The sequence below is a fragment of the Pelophylax lessonae genome, assembly GCF_965119305.1.
Source record: "Pelophylax lessonae genome assembly, chromosome: 9".
Lineage (NCBI taxonomy): Eukaryota > Metazoa > Chordata > Amphibia > Anura > Ranidae > Pelophylax > Pelophylax lessonae.
Window position 1 is genome coordinate 62,074,443 of NC_138776.1, and position 20,780 is coordinate 62,095,222.

The 20,780-nt window shown below is 43.7% G+C and overlaps 1 protein-coding gene across 1 annotated transcript in view; it reads right to left on the reverse strand.

Moving 5' to 3' along the window:
- The window catches only part of MMP21 (matrix metallopeptidase 21), a 41,414-nt gene extending 21,808 nt beyond the window's left edge, over nt 1-19,606 (reverse strand). The window contains exons 1-4 of the mRNA XM_082269374.1: nt 19,412-19,606; nt 12,349-12,976; nt 9,231-9,370; nt 4,284-4,425 (exon numbers count right to left, since the gene is read on the reverse strand). Of these exons, the coding sequence (XP_082125500.1) occupies nt 4,284-4,425; nt 9,231-9,370; nt 12,349-12,976; nt 19,412-19,567 (1,066 nt within the window). The 5' untranslated portion in view covers nt 19,568-19,606. The remainder of the gene's footprint in view (nt 1-4,283; nt 4,426-9,230; nt 9,371-12,348; nt 12,977-19,411) is intronic.
- Between the last annotated feature and the right edge of the window lie 1,174 nt (nt 19,607-20,780).

Sequence of the window (20,780 nt, forward strand, 5' to 3'; positions counted from 1 at the left end):
TGGAAAAAAAAAAAAAATCTTCTAACTGCAAGGTAATGTGCTAGTATGCGGTCTCTTCAGAGCGCATGCGCTGGTGACGTCACCCGCAGCATCCAGTGTGAATATCTGCTAAACACCGCGAGTGGAAATATGCACCGTACCTACAGGTAAGCCTTATTATAACCTTACCTGTAGGTACAAATGTCCAAACAGAGTTCACTACAACTTTAAACCCTCCAGCAGTGTTATCATACAGTAACTGGCCAGTTAACTTCTGCGAACTACAGAACACCTCCCCCTATGTTACAGGGATGAGGAGAAGTAGAGAGGTGAGATCACAATCCCTGTCTTGTCCAATCAGAGAACACTTTGCATTTAGTGAGAACAGTACAAGGCTTTCTCTGAATGGCAGGCAGCCCACATGGTCACTATGCAGCAGGGCAGGCATCCAGCATGAGATCAAGAAGACTTTGGTGATCACTCTAGTAGAATTGTTTCTGCCTTGTGGATGATAAATTGCGGCAGAATATCCGACCAGTTTTTAAAGCTGGCCATACATGGTGAGAAAATTGTGTGAAAAAACATGTTTGATGAAGATCTGTCGAACATGCATGTGATAATGCCATTATTGTATCAAAATATTTCCCCCAATTGTGGACATATTATCGATAGTTAACAACATAAATGGTAGATTTTTCATCGATCGGCGGAAATGATGAAGATTGTTTGACCTCTGTGAACCCTCCCACTCGCCAGCTGTATGTAAATCTTTCTTTTCATTGCTTGTATTTCCTGGGTTAGGTTTTAACACACACATGTGCTGTAGGTTTTTTCAAACTGTTTCCAATCGATTCCATTACCAACGTTTAGAAAATCGATCGCTTTTGGTACAAAAATCTGACATGCCGGTTTATTTTTTTGCCATAAAACTTTGCTTTTTGCGAATCTACATGAGCCCACTAACATTTTGAAAGTCAAATGATCGAGCATACTGTAGCTGCTGACTTTTAATATTAGGACACTTACCTGGTCCTGGAGTCCAGCGATGTCGGCACCGCAGCCGATGTTTCCATCGGCTGTCGGGTGCTGCCGCCGCCATTGCCGATGAGGGAACCCAGCAGTGAAGCCTTGGAGCTTCACAGGCGGGTCCCTACTGCGCATGCGCATTCCTACTGGTTCGGCGCCGGAGGAGGGAAGAGGCCGAACTTCCAAGGGACGGCGCCGTATTCCGGAAGTGGGGAAGGGTACCTGTCAAAAACAGAGTGGAAGTTCCACTTTTGGGTGGAACTCCGCCTTAAGGCTTATGGCTGGCCTTACAATGTAAATGTTTAATCTCTGTACAATTCAGATTTAAAGCGCTTAAAGCGCAACTTCACCCAAAAGGGGAATTTCCACTCGTCCCCCCCCCCCCCCCGCCACATTTGTCACTTTTTTGGGGGGAGTGGGTACTTGGTTTTGACAGGTACCCACTCCCACTTCCGGCTCAGATCTCAGCGGAGAACTGGGCCCGAAGTTTGGCCCCTCCTCTTTCCCCCACAGCCTTTTGGGACACATCATGGGTCTTAGAAGTCCATGGGACCATTCACAAAGCACAGTGCGACTCGTGCATGCGCAGTAGGAATCCGACTGTGAGGCCACAAGGCTTCACTTCCTGTTTCCCTTACCTCAGATGGCGGCTCCAGTGCCCGAAGCCGTTAAAAAATCAGGTGCAGACTTTTAATACATTTTTTGAGAGGAGTTTGGAGCTCCTCTTTAACCCATGCAATCCCTTCAAGTAGGCCTTCGCACTGTATTGTCGTATTGTGTGGCCAGTTTTACAAAAACGCTGAATGATGATAGGCCAACTACATCTGCAGTGAATGATGTATTACTCACTAAAAAAAACGACCACGACCGTAGAAATTACATAGATAGCCTTAGCTGGACAGCTTGGCACGATGCACCCCAGAAAATGATGGTTAACATTGTTACCATTGTATCTCAATCCTTCATTCACTGGAAGGGAATCTTATAAAAGCGCAGAGCTGGGGGTATCATTACAGCTGGTTGTTGATATGAGATGAGCCCTGACATGCATCACAAATCATCTGCAATCTCTATCTAATTTCTATTCAAACAGAGAGGCTCTGCTTTCTGTTCACGGCACATTAGGGGAAATGCAATTTATTGTGCATAAGGTGACTTTTCAGCTCCTGAATTTGTCAGACTCGGGAAACTTGTGTCCTCCCCTTACACTCTGTCTGCTCTGTTAATCGGTTTGGGCACCTGTGAAAAATTACAGCCGTGTGAGGTTGTCAGGGTCCAATTCAGCGCTAAGTAAGCCATTTGAAGCTGCCGTTCTGCTAATGAGGACTAGAATGAGAGACAGAGACTGCGGCACAGTCCACCTTCAGACTGCCCAAAGCTGGCCATAGACCGTTTGAAATCTCGGCCAGTTCAGCAGGGACCTGCCCGTACAATCCGCCTGTATGGGCAGGATAATTGTACCCAAGTTGATTGACCGATGAACTTGGGTATAACTGGCTTGTTGGATTTTCATGCAATTATTGCTAGCAACTATAGCCGCTAGCAATAATCACTGTGTTCTCCCAGCAGGGACAGCTTTTCTCTCCTAGAACCCATGGTTGCTGGAAAGAAAATCACTCCATGTATGGCCAGCTTTAGAGCTTGCTTACACTTGCAGTTGGGGGGCATAAAAATGCACAGCATAAAAAGGCACCACCCAACTGCTCCCCCTTAAGGGCCATACACACTATACTATACAATTGTCTTTAGATTTTTTCCTTTAGATTTACCAAAACCATATAATAGGAGGTCAAATCTAAACACTTTCAATTTGTATGCAGTCAGGCAGGCCCTTGCACTACATAGTTGAAGGTAAATCTCAAGGAAATCTAACAACAAAAGTTGTATAGTGTGTATCCAGCTTTAGGCAGTGCAGCTTTCCCCAAGTTCAGTGCGCTACTGTAACTGTCCTACTGACACGTCCACTGCTCTACTGACACGTCCACTGCTCTACTGACACGTCCACTGCTCTACTGACACTGTCCACTGCTCCACTGACACCGTCCACTGCTCCACTGACACCGTCCACTGCTCTACTGACACCGTCCACTGCTCCACTGACACTGTTCACTGCTCTACGGACACTGTCCACTGCTCTACTGACACTGTCCACTGCTCCACTGACACCGTTCACTGCTCTACTGACACCGTCCACGGTCCTACTGACACCGTCCACTGCTCTACCTACACCGTCCACTGCTCTACTGACACCGTCCACTGCTCTACTGACACCGTCCACTGCTCTACTGACACTGTCCCCTGCTCTACTGACACTGTGCACTGCTCCACTGACACCGTCCACTGCTCTACTGACACCGTCCACTGCTCTACCTACACCGTCCACTGCTCTACTGACACTGTCCACTGCTCCACTGACACCGTCCACTGCTCTACTGACACCGTCCACTGCTCTACTGACACCATCCACTGCTCTACTGACACCGTTCACTGCTCTACTGACACTGTCCACTGCTCCACTGACACTGTCCTCTGCTCTACTGACACGTTCACTGCTCTACTGACACTGTCAAATGCTCTACTAACACTATCCCTTGCTCTACTGACACAGTCCACTGTCCTAGTGACACATCCACTGCACTACTGACACCGTCCACTGTTCTACTGACACTGTCAAATGCTCTACTAACACTATCCCTTTTTCTACTGACACCGTCCACTGTCCTTGTGACACATCTACTGCACTACTGACACCGTCCACTGCTCCACTTACACTGTCCACTGCCCTACTGACACCGTCCACTGCTCTACTGACACCGTCCACTGCTCTACTGACACCGTCCACTGCTCTACTGACACCGTCCACTATTCTGCTGACACTGTCCACTGCTCTACTGACATCATCCACTGTCCTAGTGACACATCCACTGCGCTACTGACACTGTCCACTGCTCCACTTACACTGTCCACTACTCTACTGACACTATCCACTGCTCTACTGACAACGTCCACTGCTCTACTGACACTGTCCACTGCTCTACTGACACGAAAAGAAAAGAAGTCTGTGTTAGCTCAAATTCACCCTAGTCAGAGCTTACTCAAGGCCGAGGACTGCCCCCTTCTCTATTGAATAGAGCTGGGCTAATCACTAAGCACCAGTGCTGTCATGTGACATAAGGGGGAGTGGGTCACATGCTCCTCCATACCTGGAAGTACTAGGTATTTTCTGGGCATAGGGTAGCAGACACTGTAGTGTGTGATAGGATCCTAGTGGCTCTTACCGTATAGGCTCTGTACTGCTCTCCTATCAGACCAATCCAGTTCAAAGCCAGATTCCTGCGGAATGTAATTGGGCTGCATTATGGATCCGGTCCTGTGGATATGAGATAGTCCGAGCACATGGCCAATTTCATGAACCGCCACCTGTTTGTTGGGAAGAGATCAGCAATCAGAAACATATAGATAAAAATATAGCATAAGGTTCATTACTATATTCAAAGCTTACAAGAGCTTAAAGTGGTATTAAACCCAAAAGCAAACATTTCTTATATCACAGCTCAGCAATTCTTAGTTGTGATGGCTGCATTCATTTTATTTTTTAGGCTTTCTTTCCATTTTTTTCATCTAGTGATCTAGCCAGTAAATCATTTTTTTTAAAAAAAAAAACAAGCTGTCCTGCAGATGTAGCAGTTTTAAAGCGGAGTTCCACCCAAAGGTGGAACTTCCGCTCTTTTGCTTCCTCCCCCCCCCCTCTGGTGCCACATTTGGCACCTTTCAGGGGAAGGGGGGGGGGACGGGTACCTGTTTTTGACAGGTACCCTTCCCCACTTCCCGGATATGGCGCCGCAACACCGCCCCTCGGAAGTTTGGTCCCCTCCTCCTTCCCCCGCCACCGAGCCAATAGGAATGTGCAGTGCGCTTCGCGCATGCGCAGTAGGGACCCTGCCGGGTTCCCTTACCGGCAATGGAGGCGGCGGCAGCACCCGACAGCCGATGGAAACATCGGCTGCGGTGCCGACATCGCTGGACTCCAGGACAGATAAGTGTCCTAATATTAAAAGTCAGCAGCTACAGTATGTGTACAGTATATGTAGCTGCTGACTTTCAATTTTTGGAGAGGGTGGAGGGAAAGGCGGAACTCTGCTTTAAGGGTTGAGAAAAAAAAAATTTAGGCTCCATTCACACCTTGGCTTTTGGGATCGCGGGAGGATTCTCGGGGATTTTGCCAGCGATTCCCGAATCACCGCAAATCATGGGACACGCTTGCAATCCCGTTACTTTTAATGGCACGTCCCAAAATGACATTTGCTGTTTTGTACCAGGGCCATGTGGAATTTAGTTAGACCATTCAGGAGCTACATACCCACATGAACCTATCAACTACAAACTCTTCCATTGTGCTAAAATATTGGTTATTTAAGTATTATTTTCCATTTTTTAGATTATGAATTCTACAAGTTGTTAAGCACAGACGGTATTAGCTTTTGGCTCGTTAGACAAATCACAGAACATTTTGTCCAGGTTGTTTGTTCAGCCTCTATAAAATGCTCATTAGAGAGAACAGTAATCATAAAACACCAGAGAGGTTTATATCCCAGCATATGCTTTTATCAGTCCGAAGATTCCTCCGCGCAGCACAAAATACCCAGAGTGATTTCTGTTTATCAGACAACTAGGGCCTCATTTACATTTTTGGTTGGGGGGGGTGGATAAAAAAACAAAAAAAAAAAAACACATGCTTGTGCCGCATTTTTACCGCTCAACCCTAATCTGCAAAGGCAGCGAATAGGGTTGTACACATGCTGTGGGTGCAATACACAATGCTTTGCATGACAGTGTGGTAAAAGGTACAAAACGTGAGACAATTAACAGAATGGGAACCATGACGCAAACGCCTTGCAGCTGTGTGCAATGCCTGCCATTGCGGCACGATGCTGCAGGTTTTTAGGGGTATTCAAGAATAAAAAATAAAAATAAATAAGCTTGCAATGGGGTCTCCCTGCATTGCAAGAGATAAATTCTCATTATTCTAGAGGTAGAGGAATAAGGAATGATACTTACCTTATCCTTTGCTCCAGCAAGCTGACAACACAACTCTTCTCTCCAAAGCTTCTGTTTGTGGGTGAGCCCTCACCATCCTCACGTACAGTGCAGGACTATTGATCCTGCATTGCAAGAGATGACATCAGTTTGCGACCACTGGCGTAAGCGCCGATAAGAAGAGGCTTGGGGGGGACCAAGTGCAGAATGGAGGAAGCCAGCTAGAGTGAGGAATAGGATAAGACTGAAAGCTTGCTCCTTCACCCAACACTTAAAGCGGAGTTCCACCCATTTTATATAATTGCTATGTTTGTTATCCCCTTTAAAAAATGCTTTTACCAATGTAAATTTTTATTTTTTATGTAAGGAAATACCTTTTTTCTTCTTATTTCAGCCGCACTTCCGGCTACGGCCGCCTAGTTACATGGTTAATGAGGTTGAAAAAACACATCAGTCCATCCAGTTCAACCTATGATGTGTGAGTGTGTGTGTGTTTATGTCAATAGTATATTGTATACCCCTGTATGTTGTGATCGTTAAGGTGCCCATCTAATAGTTTTTTGAAACTATTGATGCTCCCTGCTGATACCACTGCTTGCGGAAGAGAATTCCACATCCTTACCGTTCTGACAGTAAAGAACCCTTTACACAGTTTAAGAGCTCTTTCACACAGGCGTTCCGATCAGATCCGCCTGTCAGTTTTTTAGGCGGAGCTGATCGGATGCCCCATTCAGCCCTATGGAGCAGCGGATGTCAGCGGAGACATGTCCGCTGACACCCGCTGCCATCCGCATCCAATCCTGTCCGTGAAATCCGGAAACCCTATTTTCCATCAGTCCCGGGGATCGGATCGGATGGGATTCCCCATAGAGAGCAGCGGGGCTCTGACACCTCCCTCTCCGCGGCTGTCATCCGCCGGCTCAGCGGGGATCGGCGGATCGATCCCCGCTGAGCAGAGCACGGTCCGCAAGGGAATGCGGACCGTGTGAAAGGGGCCTAAGAATAAACTGCTTCTCTTCTAATTTTAGTGAATTCCCTCCCACTAAATAGTTTGTTCCCTAGGTTAGGGTCACCAGTACAGTATTTGTACATTGATATCATATCCCCTCTCAAGCGTTTCTTCTCCAGAGAGGAAAAGTTCAATGCTTGTAGTCTTTCCTCATAGCGGAGATCCCCCAGTCCCTTTATTAGCTTTGTTGCCCTTCTCTGGACTTTCTCCAGTTCCAGCACATCCTTCCTGAGGACCGGTGCCCAGAACTGGACAACATACACGAGATGCGGCTATACCAGAGTCTTGTAGAGTGGGAGAATAATCCTTTTATCTCTGGAGTGAATCCCCTTTTTAGGACATGCCAGTTTTCTGTTGGCTTTGCTTGCAGCAGCTTGACATTGCATGTCATTGCTGAGCTTGTCATCTACTAGGACTCCCTGGCCCTTTTCCATCCTAGATTCCTCCAGAGGTTCATCTCCTAGTAAGTAACTTGCGTTTGTATTTTTGGCAATCAAATGCATTACTATTTTATTAGAGGTTCCAAACCAGAATATGGTGACAACACTGCTTCTCCATAGATATAGCACAATGAGTGTTGTCACCCTAGGAAAAGAAGTGTGTTACCGGTAGGAACACCAGGTGAAAAAAAAAAAAAAAAAAACGATTGCAGCTACCACTTCTTACTACTACATTACATCTAGTCAGACACTTTCAAGGTGCTTCTGTAAAATGTGGCCCCACTGTAATCAATGGGAGTTATAAAGCTGTAATGTGTGTTTTATTATGGAGAAAAGAGGAACTGTAATCTACAATTCATCATTTTTATTTAAAGCTGATTTTTATTCTGCTTACATTTTGCCCTCCCTGGTTCCTCCCTTCCCCTTTATCAACACGCTAGAGACAATTTTAAAACATTTTTATATTTTATTGACATTGGGTCTCTGTGCTTCTCTATGCAATGCATGCAGATCATGGTACTAGGGAGGGGCCAGCAGGGTGCTTTACCTGGCTTCCTGAAAACATCACAATACCATGCCTCAGTTCTCCTCTCAAAAGCACCTTATACAAGCACTGGGCTGGCTCTTGGGAGGAGTATGCAAATATCAAATTGTCTTGATGGCTGGATGTCAGTCTGGAGGAGTGGGCGTTCTTAGGTAGGCTTTATTTGCATGCAGACCACCTATGAGTCTCCATAACTGGAAGGGGTGGGCCAGGGACATTCAAGCTGGGAAGGAATGGGCTAGAGGATGCTGTAATTAAGGCAAGCAGTATCTGATTTGCTTCAGCGTCTAAAGCACACTGTGAGCAGCTTATGCGCAACCAGTGAAACTAGACCAAGCATTTTTAGTACAGCAGAGGAGTCTGTACAATTGTGCAGGGTTGAAGGTAAGGCTGGTGTTTGGCTTTAAAATTAATCTCCAGGAATTCAGCTACTTTGTAAAAGTTGCAGGCATACCATGAGTTAAAGTGGAAGTAAACCCTCCTATCATTTATAGCCAAGGAAGCTTCCATCTCTCCTCTGTTTAATCTACTGGCATGATGCTGCACATGTGATCAGCTATGACACCAGCCATTGGATGGTTTGACAGTTTGGTTGAGAGCAAAATCAATGTGACAGTTACATTCCGGGCAGGTGACGGGAATGTAACTGTTTTTTTAAATTGTTCAATCAATGTGTTTACTTCTGCTTTAAGTCCAAGGAGGTGCCTGCCGCTTATTATTTACATCTGACAGGTTTATTGTGCTCCAGGAACATAACTTTCAGAGCTCCGATGTTGCTCACTGTGGTCTTAGCTCCTTCGAAAGCAGAGTCTCTGGAACTGCTATGCCCATCCCTCCCCTCCTTCTGCCCATTCAAAGAAGCCTTTGTTTTATGTGAACTCATTCACAAAATACAAAGGCTTCTTTGAAAGGGCAGCAGAGGGGAGAGAAGGGGCGCCCATAGGTGCTGCGTGTGCTTCTTTCCTCTCACAGCCACAGTGTATCTTCTGGGGAGTGCAATACACCGGTCACATAGAGATAATAGCGATAACTCCCGGAGGTGACATACACCTAATTGGACTTAACTCATAGTCTGTCTGCACTTTTTGCAAAGTTGCTACGTTACTTGAACTGAGCTTTAAACCAAAGACATTCTCAGGGACAATGTGCCATCCCCTGGAATTAAGGGTAGCTTGAAACTGCAGTAAACACTTACCTTTAAAAGACTAATGCCATTGTCACTGCTTGGAGCTGTAAAATGCTCATCGTCATCAAAATGGATGTCCCCCAGGAACCAGGCATGTGCAAATTCCTGGCCTGACCCGTCAAATGCTCTGGAACAGCCCAAGTGGCGACCTGCAGGAGAACACACATTTACAACAAATAATTACATTTTCTACATACAGTTCAGTAAGTGCATATAGTCTCATATAGGAGAAATCTATTGATGGTAGGGGGTGGAGCCATGACCAGCGACAAGCCAGCACCATAAATGGCCAGATCAGAGGGGAGGACTGCCATCCCATGTACTATAATATTGTATCATTTTGGGTGGTATCTGAGCTCCTTGTCATTCTGTTTAATACTAATACCGGACTGCCACCCCAACTTTTTTTTTTTACTTACTCCTTTTCAACCAGGTTCCAGTGTTAGAAAACAGGCACTGTTCATGGTTTTCCAGAGTCTTGTCTGTCTACCCTCAGTTATGCTCAAAATAAATCACAAGGAAATATAAAATTTGCATACTAAAGAGAATTGTATAATTACATGCTGTCTCAGCGTATAATAAAGTGTGGAGTATCAATCCTCAGCCTTCTTACAACAAATAAAGGGTTTCCTGAGAGTGAAAAACTAATTAGGAACATTCTGTTTAGTCATTTTATTTTATTGGCACGTTGTACCTGTTATCCTCTAAGTGATTATAATTTGCTGACAGTATTTACAAGTGGATATCTAAAGCGAAGTCTAATTCTTACATTTTATTAAAACACAACCTAATGGTTCTCATTTTCATTTATTTTCTGCACCTAATAGCTTTGCTCTGACTAGTATATTGTCTGAGTGGCCATGAACGTGAGCATGTGGCAATGCATGGTAGACTGTGTTCTGTGGTTCTGGTCACTACCACCTGCTGCTTTGCCTACACACTATGAATTAGGGATCGACCGATTATCGGCAAGGCCGATATATCGAGAGCCGATATGCACTTTCCCCGATATATTGGTATCGGCCCCGGAACTGGCCGATATTTTCGTGACGTCATTCTGCCTTCTTAGGCTGCCTCCCTCGCCTTGGACAGCCTCGTCTGGAGTCGGGACTAGTCTCGTAGGAGTGTATCACAGCCATACACCCACCCACAGCAGCCCGGTGCCAGCCAGCCACCAACACCCACAGGCCCTGTACCAGCCAGCCAGCCACAGGCACTGTACCAGCGAGCTAGCCAGCCACAGGCACTGTACCAGCGAGCTAGCCAGTCACCCACAGGCCCCTTACCAGCCAGCCACCCACAGGCCCTGTACCAGCCACCCACAGGCACTGTACCAGCCAGCCACCCACAGGCCCTGTACCAGCCAGCCACTCACATACCCTGTGCCAGCCAGCCACCCACCACAGGTGCCAGACAGCCAGCCACCCACAGGCCCTGTACCAGCCAGCCACAGGCACTGTACCAGCCAGCCACCCATAGGCCCTGTACCAGCCAGCCATCCACAACCCCTGTGCCAGCCAGCCACCCACCACAGGGTGCCAGCCAGCACCCCCCCCCCCCACACCACAGGGTGCCAGCCAGCCAGCCACCCACCACAGGGTGCCAGCCACCCACCACCACAGGGTGTTAGACAGCCAGCCACCCACCACAGGGTGTCAGCAAGCCAGCCACCCACTACAGGGTGCCAGACAGCCAGCCACCCACCACAGGGTGCTAGCCAGCCACCCACCACGGGTGCCAGCCAGCCACCACAGGGTGCCAGACAGCCAGCCACCCACCACAGCATGCCAGACAGCCAGCCACCCACCCACCACAGCATGCCAGACAGCCAGCCACCCACCCACCACAGGGTGCCAGCAAGCCAGCCACCCACTACAGGGTGCCAGACAGCCAGCCACCCACCACATGGTGCCAGAAAGCCAGCCACCCACCACAGGGTGCCAGCAAGCCAGCCACCCACCACAGGGTGCCAGACAGCCAGCCACCCACCACAGGGTGCCAGCCAGCAACCACAGGGGGCCAGTCAGCCAACCACCCACCACAGCCAGCAAGCCAGCGATTAAGCATTAAACAAACATTAACATGTTCAGTACCAGATTTGTGTCAAAAATTGTCTTTATTTTTTCAAAATTTTAAATGTACAAAATATCGGCTCATATCGGCCAATCCCGATATGCGATGGCCAAAATATCGGTATTGGCAACGAAAAACTGATATCGGTCAATCTCTACTATGAATGTAAGCATATGGCACTACAGGGCGTCCCCGCCTTCTGGCTAAGATCAACTGTAGTATCTGTTCTTATCAGTGTCCAGTAGGGGTGCTACACAGCTATTATGGCCTTTTGGCAGGAATGGCTGGCTGTACAGTGTCCCTGCTGGTATGATGGGGGCTCTGAAGGCTAGTATTAGCTGGAACAGAAACCGGGGCGTCCATGGGATGTGGGACACTGTATTTTCCCTGGGAAGATCGGAGGGGCCCCGTGCCTACCGATTTGAATGTGTCTACCTGGTCTGCCCATGGAATGGAAAGGCAGAGAATCTGTGGTGTCTGTGCCCCCTGGGAGCTGGTCATCCCAGGAATGCTCTTAGTAGCCCTTGGGCTTGGGAAACCCACTGTGTGAAAGGGCATATGGCCACTTCACTATGTTTTTTCTGTACTGCACCAACTATTGGCTAGGCCTTTTGGCTACGTCCGCAGCAACACCCCCTGTTGCTGCTCCCCCCCCCCCCCCCCGCTCAATGACTGTAAGCATTTGGCCATGCATGGTAGAATGTGTTCTGTGGGTGTGTTCTGTGGTTCAGATGATCGCACCCCCCCCCCCACCACCACATCATCTACACACCATTAATGTGACCACATGGCGATGCATGGTAGAATGTGTCCTGTGGTTCTGATGACCACCCCCAGCTTGTGACAATGCTGTTCATGTGAAGCCAGCCTGAATATTTTTCAACTGTGTCCATATTCAACCAGTTTATGTCCAGCCTGAGACTCCTGGATGAAAGGCTAGCTGAGAGGACAATTTGAACATCTGCCAGATGATATTTGGAGGTCACTGATTGACATTAGGTGCAAAACAATACACAAAGTGCAGTAAGATCTCCCAATAAAATAATATACATACCGCTTCCAAATCCAAGCTTGATGTCTATTTGTGATAAAGGGGATGTGTTGTCCTCTTCAAAATCCAGAGGCATGACTTCGCTCCACATACGGAAGGCTAGCCTGAAGACGTATCTCTGCTCATTAATGGACAACTGACTGCTGTACCCTTCTCCGATCATCCGCCACTTTAGCAGCTTTTTGTTGAACACTTTTCCTCCAGAATTCTGGAATGCCTCCTGTTCTTTTCTGTTCTTCTCTGAGTTCATTAACAAGTCCAAGAACCTTTTCCGGCGAGTTTTTGGAACATCTGCACCTTGGCTTGGCATGGTGCCTTTTGCTATTCTAGAAAAGCTAGGTTTTTCCTGACTGGCTTTTGAGACCTGGTTGTCTGGTACTCCACACCTTGGCTTATTCATGGCATTGATGGTGGCGTCGTCAAGCCTTCCAGTAGTGGGCAAGTTATTGAGCTTCTGAAATGTTTTTAGAGCTTCAACAAACTGGGGACTTTTAGTAGGTTCTGCGGAGCGCTTTCCTGTGTTTCTTACTGCCTCCTCCATAAAGCTGGTGTCTTTTAGTGGTTCAGTAATACCGGCTTGTGCTTCATCCCAAATTACTGGCTCTGTCCAGCCATACTTTGCCAGATATTGCTGAAGGATGTGAAAATAAATAAATGATTATTATTCCCTATATCAAGACTGAAGTAAGAATATAAACACTATAGTCTCATTTCATTAAGCTATTCAAATCATTATTTGTCTTAACAATCGTTATTTTCAGCAATAAGAGCTAAAAATAGCAATCACATTGATGAAAATCATAGGTGACAGGGCTAATAATCCATGCATTATAGCTTCTTAAATTGAGCCTTATGTAAGTTAAAGTATAACCAGTGTTGGGGGTAACGAGTTACAAAGTAACTGATTACAGTAACTACATTACTTTTTTTGGTAACAAAGTAACGTAACTAGTTACAATACTAATATTGGTAACTACACTACTTTACTAGGCTATAGGAGGTAACTACACTACTTTACTAGGCTATAGGAGGTAACTACACTACTTTACTAGGCTATAGGAACGCGCTTTCCTGCGTTACCCAAGCCGTGCGATACAATCGTTATTTCGAAGAATAGAGAGGGATGAAGTTTATGACTTTTTGTTGCACTTTATGTTTTATTCTGTTTTTTCAGGTTTTGTTCTCATGTTTCCCAAAGCCTGTGTTTATACAATAAACTCTATGGAGAGAGAGTGTCATGTATCTTCTTCTACACGGTCAATTAAGAAAGAGAGAGGTAAAGTAATAAGTAGTGAAGTTACTTTTCAAATGCAGTAACTAGTAAAGTAATCTCGTTACAATTTACAGAAGTAACTAGTAACTAGTTACATTTTTTGAGTAACTACCCCAACACTGAGTATAACTATGGGTAAAATAAAAAAAGATCATATATGAAGCGGTCTGGTAATAGCACCAACACAGCAGGTTTAAGGTGACAATGCTGCTGAAGGTCATTATGACTCAATTTTAAAACCCATTATGAGCTAAATTTAAATGCATACAGTAAACCCCCGCTCAATCGCGGTTCAGTTTTTGCGGTCCCGGTATATTGCGTTTTTTTTGTAATGTTATTTTACTATATAAATCATTAAAAATGAAATATTTTTGTGTTTTCCATAGCTCTTGCTATGTCTCTCAGTATCTTTTATGTGTTTAAATTAGTTTCTATTGTTTTAAAAGTGTGTTTAAAACCTTAAAATGCTTTTACACGTACAGTGACAGTAAAAAAAACATGCCTACAATGCATTTTAATAGGGTTTTTCTATTTCGCGGATTTTCACTTTTCGCGTCTGGAATGTAACCCCCGCAATGGAGGGGGGTTTACTGTATAGAAAAATTTTCAAAACTAGTAATTGGTTAAATACAATTAACACTGATATGACTGATTACATATAGTTTTTGACATATTAAAACATGCAAAAAATGTTGATAAATAGTGGGAAACTAAGGTAAGGTAGCTGGGAGGGATACATATTAGGTATGGATATCATTCAAATTTAAGCATTAGGGGCTGTAATTAATAAATGTACCTTATAGGTGCTAAGGTGATGCATGGTGGTCCAGTATTCAGTACCATTGGCTTGCAGCATTAGTGTCATGGTTTAATTTTCCATCAGCCATACCATGCATAGTGAGTTTGTATATATCAACTCTCATGTTATAGAGAAAGGACATTGTGTGGGACTTTCCACACTCTGACATTTCTTTTCTCTCAGTTTCAGGTTAATAACACCATGGACTGGTTAGCCATCATTGCATAGAACGTTAGCCATCATTGCATAAAACAGTAGTGTTCTATTTGCTATACAGTATACCGATGCATTTAAAAAAAAATGAATATAAACAAAAAGTTAATTAATTTCAGTAATTCTTATTTTAATTTTGATGATTATGGCTTACAGTTAGTGAAAACCCAAACTCCAGTATCTCAGAAAATTAGAATATTACATAAGGCCAATAAAAAAAGGATATTTATGACAGAAATGTTGGCTTACTGAAAAGTATGTCCATGTACAGTGTAGTATGCACTCAGTACTTGGTTGGGGCTCCTTTTGCATGAATTACTGCATCAATGCGGCGTGGCATGGAAGCGATCAGCCTGTGGCACTGCTGAGGTATTATGAAAGCCCAGGTTGCTTTGATAGTGACCCTAAGCTCATTTGCATTGTTGGGTCTGGTGTCTCTCATCTTCCTCTTGACAAAACCCCACAGATTCTCTATGGGGTTTAGGTCAGGTGAGTTTGCTGGCCAACCAAGCACAGTGATACCATGATCATTAAACCAGGTATTGGTATTTTTGCCAGTGTGGGCAGGTGCCAAGTCCTGATGGGAAATTAAATCTGCATCTTCATTAGGCTGGTCAGCAGAAGGAAGCATGAAGTGCTCTAGAATTTGCTGGTAGAGGGCTATGCTGACTTTGGACTTTATAAAACACAGTGGACCAACACCAGCAGATGACACGGCTCCCCAAATCATCACGGACTGTAGAAACTTAACACTGGATCTCATGCAACTTGGATTCTGTGATTCTCCACTTCTCCAGACTCTGGGACCTTTATTTCCAAATGAAATGCAAAATTTTCCGCAGTCCATGATGATTTGGGGAGCCATGTCATCTGCTGGTGTTGGTCCACTGTGTTTCATTAAGTCCAAAGTCAGCGCAGCCCTCTACCAGAAAATTCTAGAGCCCTTCATGCTTCCCTCTGCTGACCATCTTTATGAAGATGCTGATTTCATTTTCCAGCAGGACTTGGCACCTGCCTACACTGCCAAAAGTACCAATACCTGGTTTATAATCATGGTATCACTGTGCTTGATTTGCCAGCAAACTTGCCTTGACCTAAAGTCCATAGAGAATCTGGAGGCCGCTATCAAGGCAAACTGGGGTTCCATAACACCTCAGCAGTTCCACAGGCTGATCGCCACCATGCCACGCCGCATTTATGCAGTAATTCATGCAAAAGGAGCCTCGACCAGGTATTAAGTGCATACTATACTGTACATGGACATACTTTTCAGTAAGCCAACATTTCTGTATTAATTGGTCTAATGTAAAATTCAAATTTTCTGAGATACTGAATTTTGGGTTTTCACTTGCTGTAAGCAATAATAATCAAAACTAAAAGAAAGAAATGCTTAAAATGTATCACTCTGTGTGTATCTCATCTATATAAAAAAATATGAGTTTCACTTTTTGAATTAAATTACAGAAATAAATGAACTTTTTGATGATATTCCATATTTATGAGATTCACCTGTATTCATTACACACAGCGATATATTTCAAGCATGTTCTTTACTAGTTAAAACTAGTTTACTAATTAATAGTTAAAAATGGTTCTCTGTATAGAAATTGTTTGTTATCACTGGGAAGGGGAAATGGAACTTGTGTGTATCCAAACCCAAAAACAAAAATTTCCTATATTGCAGCTTACTATCCCTTAAATGTGATGGCTGTATTCGTTTTATTTTTTCCTTTTATTTTCACTTGGTGATCCTTCCATTAACACACCTCTTGTATTGGGGTTGCTGCACTCTATGGAGAGTAGTGTTAGAGGTACTAGCAGAATTAGATAGACTTGACTAACAAACTTTTTTCGTTTGTTTAGCAAAAACTAAAAAACCCAGTGGTGATCAAATACCACCAAAAGAAAGCTCTATTTGTGTGAAAAAAAAAATTATAAAAGTGTTGCCTGACTGCCAAATCATCATTCAAAGCGTGACAATGCTGAAAGCTGAAAATTGGCCTAGGTAGGAAGGGGGTAAAAATGTCCAGTAGGCAAGTGGTTAAAAGGTGCCTCCACTTTTATGGTAAAAAAATATAGCAAATAAAAAAAATTATTTAACATATACAAGTGTGACACCATTATTGTGGTGAAATGTTGTTAAACATTTCCTTTTCAATCTGCAGCAGTGTAGATTTTTGTGAAACTAAATGCAATATGGCAACCTGAAAGCATCATGGACACAGATAGTGTACGGAACGCCCACAGAAATGTCATTTCCTGCTTGTGTGATTGGTTCACTAATTTTCTCAGATGTCTGCATTGAGATACGAGTCAGATTTTAGACATCCTCTGCAACATCTTTGGTAAGAGGCTCCTAAAGAGTTGATCACTTCTAAAGGTGAACTAGCCTCAAACAATAGAGCTTTAGGGACCCCGCCACTTGCATAATTCTTCTTTTCTTTAAAGAGTTTTTCTTGCCCCATTTTATTAAAAGAAATGTCAACAAAACAAAATCAATGAGTTTCCCTCACCGGGGTTTTTCAGCATGTCTCTTCTATGCAAAGAAATACACCTTCAGCAGCTTCCTGGCTTACACTTACAGCGCTGCTGCCCTGGCCACACAATACAGGCCCTTGTCTGACGCTTAGTCTCACAGACTCTGTGCATAGACCTGATAGCTCCCTGCTGAAATGACTCCAACCTGTCTCCTAGCTGGAGCCCTCCTGGGCAGAGACCTTCCATGTCCGCCTGGGTGGAGCCCAGAACCACAGTCCTGACTCTACTAAAAGTCCTACTAAAAGTCAGATACACTCCTACTTAATTAGATGGCTTGTTGTTCACAAAACACAGACCCAGGATTGGAGACTTCATCCCTCCCAAATCTCTACGAAGTCTCTGGACTCCAGGTCCCAAACTAATTTTTACCAACCGTTTCCTCTGAATGAAACCAGCAGCCTGGATGAGAATCCCGAGTAATAAACTCTTTTTGCACCAATGCGGGCACAGCATTGTCACAATATGCAGATCCTGCAACTTTCCTCTTTAGAGCCCTGGAAATGCATCAGTTAATTATTCATGAAAAAATCACTCCTATTCAAAATCAGTATCTAAACCATGGGTGTCCAAACTTTTGGCTTCTCTGGGCCACATTTAGTGTAGAGAAATTTTCTCGGGCCGCATATAAAATATATACTATAGTTAAGGTATATAATTAATAAAATGCTGCCGCGCCCTTCCCATGCGGCTACACACCCCGCACTAATTTAACACAACTAGAGGATGATCAAATGAAATAGAATCAGTATACAGAGGTTTACTTCTTCTGAGAGATATTAAAGGAACACTCTAACCACCATGACCACTTCAGTGATTTGCCTGGTGTTCCAGACCGCATGTGGCCCCTGGGCCGCAGGTTGGACATGCCTGATCTAAAATATGTAGACAAACAAACAGCTATTCCTTCAAGCAGAAAAAGGTAGAAATCTGCAACAGCGTTTTTTAAAATCCTTGTAAGGTACATAGATCACCCAGAGGGGAATGTTTTTCTTTTTTCAACAAAAGTGGAGTTACTCTTTATTTCCAGCTAACAATGTTTAAGCAACAGTTAGTTTTTTTGCTTTTGTAAAGGTTTCACATAAAAGAAAAAAAAAACCTGACCATAGTAAGCACCCTCTGTTAGTGGTAAATGGTTTGTCTCGACCCTCTAACTTAAACGAAAATAACAACTTAAGACCCGTACACACAATGAGAATTAAAGACGAATGATCGTCTTTTTTTTTTTTTTTTTGCATGCTAGTCTCGTATCGAAAATAAAGAGAATACTCTACTTACGAAAATTCCCATATGACAGAATACAACTTCGGATGTGATGTAATGTATTGTATTGTATAGTAATGTATTCTTTCATGTACAAAAATTTTCGTATTTGTCCCTTCTAGTAATTTCAAACAAACTGTCGTGATCGGCTCTCGAAACCTGTGTACTAACGATCAAATTACCGTACGATAATGCTTAGAAAGCGGTATTTTTCATCTGATTTTCTGATTGTGTGTACTAGGCTTTACTGGCCTTATCACCAGGTGAAAATAAAGGGGAAAAGCCTAAAAAAAATAAAACGAATGCAGCAACTACATCTAGGAATTGGTAAGATGCAATATATGACATTTTATTTTTTGGGGTTTAGATACACTTTAAGATGTAAACACGTCCATAGCCATATTTAGTAATGCAAAAATCAATGTGCACAGATTGAGCTACCCATACCAACCAATCAGAACTCAATCTTTACTGGTTTAACAATATAAAATTGAAACTGTATGTTCAGCAAAAAAATTTTTTTTCTGCTCTATAAATGCTCTTTGCATTGTTCTACTGAGTAAAGGATGAATCGATGAAAATTAGCTTGACAACAAAAATGATTTCACAGTTTTTTTTTCTTTCTGTGAGAAAAAAACTTTAAATAATTTTTCTTTCTGTAAAAAAAAAAAAAAAAAACTTTAAATTATGAGACTAATGAGGGGCTAAACACAGGTCCAGGATATGTTTAAAGGAACCTCTGTAATCTCTGTAAAAAAACACATAAAAAAAACTACCCTCATATGGTCTTCTCAATTGAAAATGGCCTGCAGTCTCTCAATTTTTGCCAAACTATTTGGGGAAATGAAAATTCTCAATTCCACTTAGACCTACTGCTTAAACATACATACCTAGTACTGTCTACTATACATCTTTATGGAAATGAAGAAAGTCTCAAATGCAGACAAGGACACTGAACAAAGTATAATTTTTATGCAGCTTACCTGTGCAGAGATGACATCTGTTACCAGCTCAGCCTGCTGGACATTGGAGGACTGTAAATCTGAATGGTCCCTGCGGTAGAAGAGCTTCTCTGACAATGTTAACCTGATGACCACCAGGCAATAGCAGCACACAATCAAGAACCAGGCACCCTGCATATCTGTATTACACAAGACAGACCTTATTTCTGTAGTTATTCTACTATTGTTGGAGGCAATGCCTTGATCTTGACCGCCTGGTTCCTTTTATGGACTGCTGACTTGTGACTAATGTGTTCTGCTTTTCTCACCCAACAACAAAGCTCTTACACTACTGTTTGCTCAACAGACAAAGTGTGCCTGAGATGTGTTAGGTTATCACAAACAAATAGGGGTCTCAGTGTGGTGACAACGTGTGCTCAATAGGGAAATTATTTGTCATCTGGTTTTATAGAGGATAGTTTATAAACCTTAGTGTGTGGTGTCCCCAAATGTCACCATGGGCGACAATGTTTTCTGATTAAACTTACCATTCTTTCAGTTATTGTCCTGCTACCCTTTCTTTTAGGAGAGACAAAATATGCTTACGAAGAGGCAAGCAAATCCAGTCTACAAGCAGACATGATTTCTTATTGTATCTTCCCCTTTATCTTTATAAAGAGCAGATATTTCGAGATCAAGACATCACCCCCAATACACTAGTTGGTTGGTACCTGATCATTACATCTACTGTATACCGTAAATCCAAAAGTATTTTATTCAACATCAGTACCTGACCTCACAAATGCTCATTTGGTTGAATGGGCACATAATCCAACAGACACACACCCAAAATGTTGTGGAAAAGCCACACCAGAAGAGTAGAGGCCACCGTTCCACCACCATGTTCTGCTATCTCAATACAACTCTCAACACTGTATCATACTAATTCCATCACAATCAGTCATATATTTCATTTACCTAAGTCATTAAATTTATTTCTAGTAGAGAGCAGACCTATTCAGGGAGAGGTGGAATGTAGAACTACAGATGTGGACACCTTAACATCAAACCCACTATATGGCCAAAAGTATGTGGACACCCCTCTAAATTATTACATTTAGGTGTATCCAGTGAAGGGTACTGTTAATGCTGCAGCATACAAAGACATTTTCACTTCCAGCCTCATGACAAAAGTTTTGGCAAGGCCCTTTTCTGTTCCAGCATTACGGTGCCCCCTGTGCACAAAGCCAGTTTCATAAGGACATGGTGTGGTGTGCAGGAACTTGAGTGGCCTGCAGAAAGCCCTGACCTCAACCCTACTGATTTTGGATGAATTGGAAAGCCAATTACACACCTGAGTCCAAAGTCAGTACCTGACTTTACAAATGCTCTTTTGGCTAAATGAACCCAA